We start from the raw sequence: 12675 nt of genomic DNA on the forward strand, positions 1-12675 counted from the left end.
ATCATATGTGCTGACAGCCACTTTCAATGGCCCTGGATGGGGAAATGGACACTCCCTTGCACACCCTCACGAGAAGCCGAGAAGCCGCTGGGGAAGCATCAGGGATAAGCAGAGATAAGATCCCTGCACAGGTTTGCACCCCTGCTGGTCAGCCGGTTGTCTTCCCCCCCCCCCCCACCCCCCACCCCCATCTCCTGCCAGGTCAAAGCCTGGGAGACAGACAAAACCTGCCCCTGTAGAGAGGGGAGGGGGCTTGCGGCTGCAGATGCTGGGACCTATTTGCTTTCAGAATTCCCCTCTCCCCTGGAGGGAGAGCAGCTAGCCAAGCAACTACACCAGGCGATTCCATTGCCAGTGACGGTCCTCAGGACCGTTCCATGGCACGAGGTTGAGTGTTTTCAAGGCTACTCCGACACTCGGTCCAGAAGTATGTCATCTGCCTCTGCTTCTCCCAAATCTCTGCCCCTCTTTATCTGTCCTGACCCAGCCTCGCTGTCTCAAAACCTCAAAGCTGCAACTCTTTCCGAGAAAGCCAGGAACACAGCTGTGAGTCCCATTCCCTGTGGGGGAGTTCCAGCTCTCCCTCCTGGCTCCAGATGTAAAGGAACAGCTGTGGGGGTGGCAAGATGCCTAGCTGGCAGCTAAGTGGGGCCTGGGAAGATGGAGAACAAAGCAGGGAGATACAGGCAAATGGCAGGGCTCTCGTAATTCTAGAGACTCGGGGAAAACAGCATTTTGTCCCCTGGCCCGGCAACTGGCTAGATGGGCCTTGCCAAATCCCTCAGACGTTGCCTGAGTCCTGCCCATCCCCATCCTGGCAGCCTGGGCCACTGGCAAGACCTTCTCTAAACTCCATTTTATGATTCCCACTTAATCTGAGAAAGGAAACTTGGCTTCCTTTGTCTGGCTCCACCCCTGCCCTCAGACGCACACCTCCCAGCATGAGGTTCTAGAAGCTTAAGGCTGGAGAGGGAAAGACGGGGAGTGGGGGGAGGGTTCTGCCACTCCCATCTGGCATCCTCCCACCCCCTCCTACCTCTGGAACGTTAAACCAGGATGCAAGATGCCAGGTTGGCTGTCCAGAGACAGGCTGCTCTGGGCCCCACCTGCTCGCCTGGCTGCACCAGGATGACAACGTATGACTTGGCACCGAGCGCCAAACCCAGTAACCATTTCCGGAAGGATCATGGCCTACGCTGGGTCCCACGGGGTCCCAGAGACACTGCCGGTCTTTAGCAACCCTGTCTACTGCTGGGACAGGGGGCCCCCTGCCGTGATCCACTGCCCCGTCCATGCTCTCCCCAACTTGAAGGACACAGGGTATCACAACTCCTTCCGTTTTAGGAAAAATAGTTTAATGATAGGTTTCAAACCTCTTTTCTAGATGAGGTCCCATTCTCCGTGGAACCCCCATACCAGTGCTCTTCCCATGCCTGCTGGGAGGTAGCAGCCCCTCTCTGGAGGGCACCCACCCACTCCGGACATCCCTGCCCTCCTGGGAGGCCTGCTCTGGGTCTAGGCTTTGGTGGGCCCAGCACTTTTGTGTTTTTTATAAAAAGCGGGCAGAACACTGTACTATGCCCTCTCTTCCAGATACCATGGGACCAGCCCATGGCACATTCCTACCTTTTAATTAAATAGCCCATTAAATAACCTCCCAGTGGTGGTGGAGAAGGGATGCCACAGCCAACAGACCCCATGCCTCGAACGGCCTCCCACCACCGTAGGGCCTCCACCCTGACGGGATTGGGCCTCCACAAGAGCAGCCCGGGGCACGGCCTCATCTCAGACCTGGCCAGTACCAGGACCCCTCTCCACACAGGGGACGGTGAGTCCAGGCAGGTCCTGCTGGTGCCAGGCACCCCCACAGCCGGGGACGGGGCCGCTCAGGTGGCAGAGCAGGCAGACTGTTGGGTATAACTCCTGCCCAAGTCAGAAGAAGGTGAGGTTCTTGACTGCTCCAATCTCCAGCATCCGCTTGATGGCCAGGGCCTCTTGGGAGACGTTGTGGCCTGACCCCTGTGGAGACAGCCAAGGAAGCAAACTGAAGGACTCCCAGGGACCTCCCTGGCCCAAGAAGGTGCCTCTGGTGCTCCCCACGGCCCTGCACTTCCGGGACCTCCCTTCCCCGTGCTGGCTCCCACAAGGAAGACAGGACCCATGTGGCCAGACACAGAGGACTCCGGCTGGGAGTCCAGGGGTCTCGGTTCCAGTTCTGACCCTCTGAGTTCCTCACCACGAGCCACCTCTGGGCCCCTGGCACCACTCTCACTCACCCAGTGTCCCCAGCCCCGCCCCACAGCTCGGAAGCAGAGGCCGCTTACCGCCATGGATTTGAGCGTGATCTGTTCGTAGTAGTGAATGGTCTGCTTCCTGTTGTGGGCATCTGGGTAGCCAAAGCCAGCGATGTGCACCAGGTCGCAGAGGTGGAGTGCCAGGGTGATGGCCAGCAGGCCTGTGGTGGGCTTCTGAGGGACAAGGGGGTGGGGAAATATTAGAGGGAGCCCTTCTCCCTTCCCCGCCTTCTAGGCCAGCGCTCTGCAACAGACTCTGTCATCCCTGCGGTGTTCTTCATGTCCCGTCTATACAGCAGTCACCAGCCTCGTGCGGCTACTGGGCATAGGGGCGGGGCTTGTGCAGCGGCAGTAGAGCTGGATCTCTTCCTTTATTTAATTTTACACTTAATTAATTTAACTTTTTAAATTTAAATAGCCACAAGTGGCTCATGGCTACCAGACTGGACAGTATAACCCAATGCGTCGCAGGGAGGTTTGGGCCTTTCAGGCATGATGATGGCACTCAGGATGACAATGATGATGACAATAATAATAATAATAATAATAACATCTATTACCTTTTGAGCACTTACTGTGTGCCAGACACTATGTTAAGTATTTTACCCAGTATAATATATCATTGCCTCCAATCCTCACAAAAACACTTTGAGGTAGACCTTATGATGGGCCCTGTTTTACCGATGGGGAAACTGAGGCTTACAACTGTTAAAAAAAACTTGCTCAAGGAGTGGAAAGGCTCTGCTCTCTGCCTCGGAAAACCTCATCTCTTTCAGAAAACCCGGGCTCTCTCACTCATGGGCCGTGGGCCTCGTGATGAGGGTGGGGTGGGCTCTCCCCTTCTGTGAAGTGGGGACAGCACCCTCTGGGCTGCTATGGGGAACTACCTTCTCCATCCCTAATTCATCCATGGGGAGGGGCAACCTGATACCCTAGGCTCGCAAATCCTGCCTTCCTCAGCTCCAGCAACCTGCCTTGCCGACCACTTGAGCTGCCCGCTCCCATTTAGGAACCGCTCCCTAGACCTTGTCAGGCCTCCCACTGCCAGGTTTTTCCTGGTGTCCCTGCCGAGCTCTCCTGTTGATTCAGCTGTCCCTTCCTGCCTGGGCCTTCTGTTTCACCCCTGCTGCTTCAACCACCACTGCGTTATCTTATCCAGTTCGCACCTTTGCCGAACCACATCTCCATGGCCTTCGAGCCAGCTCTGCCTAGACGCGGGCTCCTGAAACTTGCCAGACTCTCCCCTCCCCGCCGAACCCCCTCTATTGGTTAAGCACGTTGCCGTCCAGCCAGCTGTCTAAGCCGGAAACCTAGAATTGTTATAAATCTCTCAACTTCACTGAGAAATAAATGGTGTCGCAGGAGATCCCTAAGATAACCCCCAATGACCCCTGAGTGCCTACAAATCTGAGATATATTACATTATACTGCTCCAGAGGTGCCATCGGTCGTAAGATAGAGAGATAATCCTGGTGGGTTTGACCTAATCACCTGAGCTTTTTGCCTCTGGGTCTAGAGGGGGGCCATGGAGGAAGTCAGGGGTGTGAAGCACAAGAAGGATTTATCATGTCATTGCTGGCTGGAAGGCGGACGGGGGCTGTATCGTAAGAAACACGCACAATCTCTAAGACCCGAGGGTGTCAAGGCTGAGAACCGGCAAAGGAAACGAGACCTCAGTCCTGAAACCACAAGGAACTGAATTCCTCTGACAAGAAGAGGCTCGTCGGTTGGCTCAGTCGGTTAAGCCTCCAACTCTTGATTCCAGCTCAGGTCATGATCCCACGGTTCCCGAGTTCGAGCCCCGCATCTGCTCTGCGCTGACAGCTCGGAGCCCGTTTGGAATTCTGTCTCCCTCTCTCCCTGCCCCTCCTCCACTCGCTCTCTCTCACTTTCAAAATGAAGAAGTAAACACTAAAAAATATTTCTAAACAAAAAGGATCTTGGAAGTGCATTCTCCCCCCTCAGCCTCCAGGTAAGAACTCAGTCCAGCTGCCAAGTGGATTTCAGCCTTGGACACCCTGTGCAGAGAAGCCAGCCGTCGTGCTGAACTTCTGGCCTCCAGAACTATGAGGCCATCAACAGGTATTGCTTTAGGCCACTCAACTGTGGTGATTTGTGAGGTGGGCAGCAATGGGAAATGACTACATCAGGGACATCTCTTCCCATTCCCTTCCCATGCCCAGCTCCGGCCTTCCCTTTCTGTCCCACACGCCATCAGGGCCCTAAAACGTCACCTTGCTGCTCCCCTCCAACCTCACTTGCACTAGAACACAATGCTGGAGAAGCTGGCTGGTCTTGTCAAAAGAAATACCTTTTCCCCAAGTCTCTGCCCTATGGGCCCCATGACCCCTCAAGGCCCAACTCCAACCTCCTCTGGGTGAGGCCGGGGCGGGGGTGGGTGGGGCGCTCCCAGGCAGCCCCAGGCAGAGGTCTGCCCCTCCCCCCAGATCCTACAACATTTGAAACGACTCTCTATTAGCGCATTCTGCCACTCCATGTTGCAACCCGTGTGTTTATTCTGCTGGACTGAGTGTCCTTAGGGCAAGGTACAGGTCTAACCCCCCCCAAGCATGCAAATTTGGGGCTGGGACTGACCGGCTACAAAAGGAGGCATTCAACATATGGAGCTAAATCATAGTAGATGTTCAGTGAAGAATAAAATTATCTATTCAAAATTTGGCACATAGAGTGAGCACCCACTGTGTACCAACCTCCATAACAGGCGTGTTACAGAATCATGTTTTTTAATTCCACAAGGGCCTTAAGAAGTCAGTCCTAATACTGTCCCCACCACACAGATAAGGGAGAGCGAGGCTCAAAGTGGCTGATCTGCCCAAGGCCATAGAGTAAGCAGGGCAGCCGAGTCCCATCTGTGTTTGCTGGTTGCCTCTGAAACTATCCCACACAGCCTCTCTGCGGGCTCAAAGGACATGTGCGGAAGTCCTTGGGAAGGTACGAGCTGGTGGCTAAACTGTAACTTGCAAAACTATACCATGACTCCCAAAATTGACACGTCGCACCAAGCCAAGACAAACTGAAGCTCCTTTAATTCATTCTAACTAATATGTTCCAATGTAAGATCGCAGATAAAGTGACCTAACGGCAACTGCACAGATTCAGGTTGCTCCAAAGTCAAGGCCATGGACGGTCCCAGCAACTCCCTAGTTTATAAGTTCTGACCAGTGCCTACCAAAACCTCGAACTCCAGCCCCACGCCATATACAGACCCTTCCCTCACTCCCCGCTCTGCAGATGCCCCATGGTTCTAAAAAGAGCTCACTCTCCCTTCCTGCAGACTTCGAACAAACCAGACTGAATACAGGGGTGTGCCTGGAGGTGTGGTCCAGAGGCCATCACAGGTGCTGCTCAAATGCCAACTGTCGTCTCTATTGTTACTTTCCCCTCTCACGGGGTCCTCCGAGGCTTCCCAGGCCTCTAGAAATGTCCCAGCCCGAAGCTCTGGCTTCCCTGCCCACAGCCCCACCATCACCTGCTTAATCTTGCGAGGCTGCTGCATGGGCAGGTTCAGCAGTTTGTCAGCTGCGATCTCCATGAAGAAGGGGTTGAGAATCCGCACCTGTCTGGGGTTGACGTCCCAGATGAGGGGAGGCTGCTTCCAGAAGCCCTTTCGCACCTAGAGGGCACAGGGTTGGAAGGGAGATATGAGGATGTGAGGACCTTTATCAAGTCCAGCCCGGTGGTCATCAGAGGTGGGGTCCATGTGGTGGCATAGGCCCTCGGGAATGAGGGGTGAGAAGGGGAGGGAGGTGGAGGCCAGCGCCGGAGAGGGGAAGGGAGACCGGAGGAGAGAATCAGGGGGAGAGAGAAGGGAGGGCACTCCCCAGGGGAGGCCAGGTGACACAGTGTTTAGAATATGGGGTCCAACCACTGCCCACTTCCAAGGATATCCAAACAGGTAGAAGGGGCTTGAGTTTGAGGTTGTCGAAACATCTGGCAAAAATGCGAGATGAGACCATTCAGCATTTGACCGGATGGAAAAAAGACACAGTGGACCCAACCCGGAAGGGCAGATGTCCTGTTCTAACCTACATCCTGCCTGGAGGTCACTACCGACCAGTTCCTCTGCTCCCAGATTTCTCACACATATTTTGGCAGCTTCCGTGTCCCAGGCAGCCTCAAGCCTGGGGTGCCCCTGGCTACCGCCACCTGGCTCCTGCAGTCCGTCAGGCCCCGGCTGCTGGGGTGGCTTCTCAGAAGCCCCGCAGAACATGGGGTTCACGCCTTCCCCTCCTGGCCTCTTCAGGACCACAGGGCAGACACGGTGGAGCATGACATCCTGAGACAGGCAGTGTCCCATCCCTGGGCCTCGACCCCTCCCCTCCCAGTCTCCCCACTCACCCTCTTCTTATCACTCAGGATGGTCTCAATCCAGTGGAAGTCCATTGCCTTGAAAGCTACCAGGACGAGGAGCGTGTCTGGATTGTTCTCCACTTTGGGGTTGAAGTGGGCAGACTCAGGGTAGAAGAGACGCATGGTGGTCTTGGAGCCCACGTCGCCCTCATAGCCAGCCACTGGGGCGTTGTTCAATCTGGGAGGCGGGGTGGAGGGTGCCCGTCACCCAGAGCCCCGCTGGCCCATCTACAGTCACTCCCAAGCAGAAGGGGCGAGGGCCAGTCCCACAGACCTGATGACCACGTCGTACTTGTTGATGGCGTCTCCCAGCGAGCTATTGCGAAGCCGGTGCCCATTCCCCACCACCACGCAGCGGCGACATTTGAGACTGCCAACGGGAGAGGGTGATCAGCTGCAGGAGTGACCCCTGCTCCTGCTCCACTCAACCCCTGCCCTGGGTCTGCCTGGGGCCTGGCTTAGGGTTCCTTTTCAGGCCACCTCGGCCCTTGATCCCCACGGACCAGGCATCTCCCGGGAGTCCTGCTTTCACGCTCCTGCTGACTCCACAGCCCTGGGCTTTGACAGGAGAGGAGACTGAGCAGAGCACAGAAGACACAGGAGGAACGGAGGGAAACCCCTGGCCGGGGGGACTAATAAGCAGCCCCATTTCAAAGCCCCCTCGCCTGCTGCCCAGGCCTGCCCATTGCCACGGCGACAGCCTGCCCGCTACGGCCCCCCGGATGCCCGGGCTCAGTTGCCGTGGACACTGGCGTCCCTGCCTCCTCTGGAGACGGGCAGGCTAGGAAGAAGGGTCAAATTGGCCACAGGGGACCAGAGACAGGAAGGCTCACTGGGAGAAGCTGGCCCACGACGGGCTCCTGGGACCTGGGGGCAGGAAGGGGAAGGCGTTCAGACCCAGTGCAAGGAGCGGCTCCTTACCTCTGGATGCTCTCTGGAATGGAGTAGCTGGTGATAGCTAGAACCCGGAGAAGCAGGTCCTCTACAAAAAGATGAGGATTGGGACGGGTGATGACAACAGTAGCTTTGCAAAGGCTAAAGACTGTCCCTCCACCACTCCCCAGAGGCTTGGCTGCCTCTTCCTCCCCTGACCTCAGCATCAGAGCCTGGCTCACAACGTGGGCGCTGGGACCATGGGCAGCGAAGAACAAGAAGCCGTGTGGCCAAGGTGAGCCCACCATTCCCATCAACCCCGCACGTCTTACCGCTCCCCTTGGTCCCATAGGGCAGCTCATAGGCAGACGGCGTCTTGACCCAGAAATAATCCTTCAGCTGCAGGAAGATGGGCTGATCTCGGGAGTAGCTGCACGGAGGTGAAAGCAGGGTGGGGATGAGAAAGGGATTAATCTTGAAGCCAGAATCAGGGTCAGGTCAGGCCCCGGACTGATATGAGGGATCAGGAGGATGTCCGCTCTCTGGACGGCCTCCCTGGAAACAGCTCTGTGCTGACATGTTCAAGGGCCTCTCCTCCCCTCACGGGTTAACCCCATGACCTAACCCATGTCTGCTAACGCGGTCCCCTCCACCTCACCGGCACTGAGGCCCCCACCCTGTGCAACCCTCAATCCACCTCACCCCATGCCCTGTCCCGCCTCAGCCTCAAGTACTTACTTGCCAAAGAGCTTAGAGGCCTTCCTCTCTGCCTCACCCTGGAAGCACGGCTCCTTCTTCTCTGGGCTGGGAAAATAAAAACTGGAGACAGAAAAGGAGAGGAGGCGGGAGCTCCGGTCACACCTCATGGACCCAGGGGCCAGCGTCCCAGGCAGCCCCAACCTTCTCCCACAGTGCGGGCAGTGTGATGTGATAGCAGCATACAATCCTCTCAACCCAAGTTCGCCCTGAAACCAGCTCGTTCTGGATCCAGCTCTTCCTTTCTCCTGAACTCCCCAGGTGGGGGCCCTGGGGAGCCATCCCAGACCCTACCCGCCAAACCCACCACCTGCCCTCCTGGAGGCATTTCGTGCCAGTAGCTCAAGGGAGGGGTCACACCCCAGCCCTCAACACCCTCCTGGCCCCACTACGTCTGCCGCCTCATGACGCCCCATCCCTGAGCCCACGCCTGAGTAGAACCAATGGAAGGACATGGAAACTGGACTCACAGCTCAATGTACCTGTCTTCTCGGGAGATGGAATACCACACCATGACGATCAGGACCAGCGTCAACATGGCCAGGAGCTTCAAGCCTGCAGGGCACATGCACAGAGGAGCTAGAGGCTGAGACAGGCGGGTAGAGCGCCAGTCCACCTGCCCTGTTTTGGGCCCTTACAACCTCCAGCTCAAGCAGACCCAGTGGTTGGCCCTCGCCTGGCCCTAGTTTTCCAGCAGAGGGCTTGGACCTGAGTGTTTCCACGGTCTTTGAAGATGAAGAGAGGGCCCCCTGGCTCCCTGCCTGTCCCTCCACAACCCCCAGGGGGACCCAGGATGATGCTGAAGACAGCTTCTGGGGGGCCCATCCTTCAGGGCGGGGGAGCCCTGGGACAACACTCACGGGATTTGCTGATCATGTTTCTCAGCGGGTAGCAGGGTTCCTGGGGAGAGCTGTCATCCCGGCTGCCTCGGGCCACCTAGGAGGTAGGAGTCATGTGTGGTCAGCTCCGCAAACTTCCTGCCTAGACACTAGAGTAGGACACACGCGCCTGCCTTCCCTTCTCCAGAAAGCACAGAGCTGCTTCCGGGGAGGCCATCCAGAGAGCGGACATCCTCCTAATCCCTCAAGGGCAGCATCAGGGGTCCAGGTGGGGCATATGCCACAGAAAGGGAAACCAAGCCCCACACCTCGAAGATTAGGTCTCAAGCCAGACTGGCCTCTTCCAGCTTCCCTGGCGTGGTTTCTCGGGGCTCCTTGTCCTCTTCCTCACTTGGATCTGGGAAGGGCCAGCTCCAGGAGACAGACGGACACTTCGACCCACTTTGCTGAGCTTTACCTATCCTCCGCCATCCAAAGCATTCCCTCAGTTCTGGCGGCCGCCCACCTCTCCATCCTCAGTCTCCCACTACTAAGCCAAACAGGTCCTCTCAGGCCAGACACTGGGGCGACAATGCACCATGGGACGGTGCGTACAGCCTCCTCCAGATCTTCTGGACTCTGACTAAAACGCAGTGCCCAAACCCTTAGCATCCCAGTGCTAGAGGGGGAGGAGGAGGGCGGGGAGTCCAGGAAGGCAAGTGTTTGAAGGGGAGTGCAGGGAGGGAGGAGGGTCTGGTTGGTAGAGGAAGAGACAGGAGACCCCTCTGGGTAAGGGCAAAGGACAAAGGGCGTGGCAAGGACAGGGCTCTGGAAAGGGGCCAGCTGCTATATGCACATAAGCAGAGAGGTCCCGACACACAGACTCAGCCAGGGCTATGCTGCAGAGTCACTGGGGAAGAAATTTCGGCATCTTGCCCAGCCACACAAAGGGGAGCAGGACACCAAGAATTTTTTTTTTTTTTTTTTTTTTTTTTTTTTTTTGTCGTCCACACGGTGTTCCTCAGTGCCCTGGATCAGAAGAATTGCCCTGGGCCACTTACTGAAAACATAGATTCCAGGGCCCCTCCCGGGGATTGCTGAGTCAGCCAGAGTGGGACCCGGGGACAGGCATTTTCACAAGCAGCCCAGGTGATTCTTGTGATCCACCTGGAAAGGGAGGGAATCTCTAGTGTTTGCGCTCTCTCACAGAGACCTGGAAAACCTCAAATTATGTCTTCAGGACCAGAGCTGGGTTTTGTTACAAATCATAAATCAATTATCCCAAACACTGTCCTATTATGAAGTTGATGTTTTGCCCCCAGGCTCCACTCTGAGTCCACAAACACCAAGGAAGAATTTTAGTCTTGGAGGGGGGAGGAGAGAGCAGGGTAGGGGCGGGTGAGGGATGGGGACCAGAGACAGACATCCTCCATAGTCATGAGCACCCATCCCCAAACCCCAGATGGAAGATGACCCTGCCCAGTAAGGAAAAGTTCTGGGGCACCTTGGTGGCTCAGTCGGTTAAGCACCTGACTTCAGCTCAGGTCATGATTTAACAGCTCATGAGTTCGAGCCCCATGCTGGGGTCTGTGCTGACACCTCAGAGCCTGAAGCCTGCTTCCAATTCTGTGTCTCCGTCTCTCTCTGCCCCTCTCTTGCTTGCGCTCTGTCTCTGTCTCTCTCTCAAAAATAAATACACATTAAAAAATTAAAATAAAAAAAAAAAAGAAAAGTTCTGGATTTGTAGTTAGAAGACCCAGTAAGGGGACTCCTGGGTAGCTCAGTTGGCTAAGCACCTGACTCTTGGTTTTGGCTCAGGTCATGATCTCACAGTTCATGAGATTGAGTCCCGTGTAGGGGTCTGCACTGACAGTGTGGAGCCTGCTTGGGATTCTCTCCTCCCTCTCTCTCTGCCCCTCCCCTGCTCATGCACTTGTGCACTTGCTCTCTCTCTCTCTCTCAAAATAAATAAATAAACTTAAAAAAAAAAAAAAAGACACCAGTGAAAGCCATGGTTCTAGTAACTTCCCTGACCACTATCCCGAAAGTGACATGCCTTCTTCCATACCTACCTACAGCCACAGCCAAGTCATACCTTCCCTAGCACCTTCCAGAGCACTTCTCCTGATCTGTAATGAGCTTAGATACTTACTTTCTGTCTGTCTCCCGCACTGGAATATGAGCTCTGTGAGGGTAGCAATGAGGTCAGTCTTATTCCCAACATCCAGCACACTGCCTGGCACAGAACCAGTGCTCAGGAAGTACTGAATGAATAAGTAACACCTTGGGTTACCTTGGGGGAGTCACATCTCCCTCTCTGACCCTCGGTTTCTTTGGTTATAAAACTGGGAAGTTAGCTTAGTAGATGCTTGCAGCTCAAAATATACTTATCAGGTCAGCAGCATGGGCATCGCTAGGGACCATATCAGAAATATATTAATCTCGGGGCACCTGGGTGGCTGGGTCGGTTGAGCATCCAACTTCGGCTCAGGCCATGATCTCACAGTTGGTGGGTTCAAGCCCCGTGTCGGGCTCTGTGCTAACAGCTCAGAGCCTGGAGCCTGCTTCGGATTCTGTGTCTCCCTCTCTCTCTCTGCCCCTCACCTGCTGACGTTCTCTCTCTCAAAAGTAAACAAACATTTAAAAAGTATAAAATAAATAAACATCAAAAAAAATTTTTAATGCATAATCTCAGGCCCCTCCACACCTACAAAATCTGCATTTGAATAAGATCTCCTGATCAATGAGAGGTACATTCAAGTTTAAGAAACACTAGTTAAACTGGGTGTTTTTGATCTTGGCTGAACAGGAAAATCACCTGGGGTGCTAAATAATTTTTAAAGTAAAGTATAATTAAAGTAAAGTATTTTAAAGTAAAGTATCTGGGTCCCACACCTAGGAATTCTCACTTAATGTGACTGGCCCAGCACTGGAATTTATGCAAGCATTTCAGGTGATTCTAACCCGCAGCCAAGCAAAATTGCACCTGCTTTCTTCTCAAAGATAGAACAAACAATCCTAAAATCTGTATGGAACCACAAAAGACCACGAAGAGCCAAAGTGATACTGAAAAAGAAACCAAAGCAGGAGGCATCATAATCCCAGACTTTAGCCTCTACTACAAAGCTGTAATCATCAAGACAGTATGGTATTGGCACAAAACAGACAAATAGACCAACGGAATAGAATACAGAACCCAGAATTGGACCCACAAATGTATGGCCAACTAATCTTTGACAAAGCAGGAAAGAGTATCCAATGGAAAAAAGACAGTCTTTTTAGCAAATGGTGCTGGGAGAACTGGACAGTAACATGCAGAAAAATGAAACTAGACCACTTTCTTACACCATACACAAAAATAAACTCAAAATGGATGAAAGACCTGAATGTGAGACAGGAAACCATCAAAACCCGAGAGGAGAAAGCAGGCAGCAACCTCTTTGACCTCAGCCACAGCAATTTCTTACTTGATACATCTCCAAAGGCAAGGGAATTAAAAGCAAAAATGAACTACTGGGACCTCATCAAGATAAAAAGCTTCTGCACTACAAAGGAAACAATCA

At 54.3% G+C, this 12675-nt stretch overlaps 1 protein-coding gene across 8 annotated transcripts in view; it reads right to left on the reverse strand.

Annotated features, from left to right (window-relative positions):
- Positions 1–1333: 1333 nt before the first annotated feature.
- The window catches only part of ST3GAL4 (ST3 beta-galactoside alpha-2,3-sialyltransferase 4), a 32578-nt gene continuing 21236 nt past the window's right edge, over positions 1334–12675 (reverse strand). For 5 of the 8 annotated variants that reach the window (XM_060605178.2, XM_060605179.2, XM_060605176.2 and 2 more), the window contains 10 exons: positions 9155–9230; positions 8765–8849; positions 8277–8357; positions 7871–7968; positions 7587–7647; positions 6940–7035; positions 6654–6843; positions 5785–5928; positions 2325–2468; positions 1334–2019 (listed from right to left, as the gene is read on the reverse strand). In XM_060605178.2, the coding sequence (XP_060461161.1) occupies positions 1933–2019; positions 2325–2468; positions 5785–5928; positions 6654–6843; positions 6940–7035; positions 7587–7647; positions 7871–7968; positions 8277–8357; positions 8765–8849; positions 9155–9170 (1002 nt within the window). In that variant the 5' untranslated portion in view covers positions 9171–9230 and the 3' untranslated portion in view covers positions 1334–1932. Of the gene's footprint in view, positions 2020–2324; positions 2469–5784; positions 5929–6653; positions 6844–6939; positions 7036–7586; positions 7648–7870; positions 7969–8276; positions 8358–8764; positions 8850–9154; positions 9231–10173; positions 10280–12675 lie in introns of all 8 variants that reach the window. The other 3 variants (XM_060605173.3, XM_060605171.3, XM_060605172.2) reach the window with 2 other exon arrangements.

This window comes from Panthera onca, chromosome D1 (genome assembly GCF_046562875.1).
Source record: "Panthera onca isolate mPanOnc1 chromosome D1, mPanOnc1 haplotype 2, whole genome shotgun sequence".
Classification (NCBI taxonomy): domain Eukaryota; kingdom Metazoa; phylum Chordata; class Mammalia; order Carnivora; family Felidae; genus Panthera; species Panthera onca.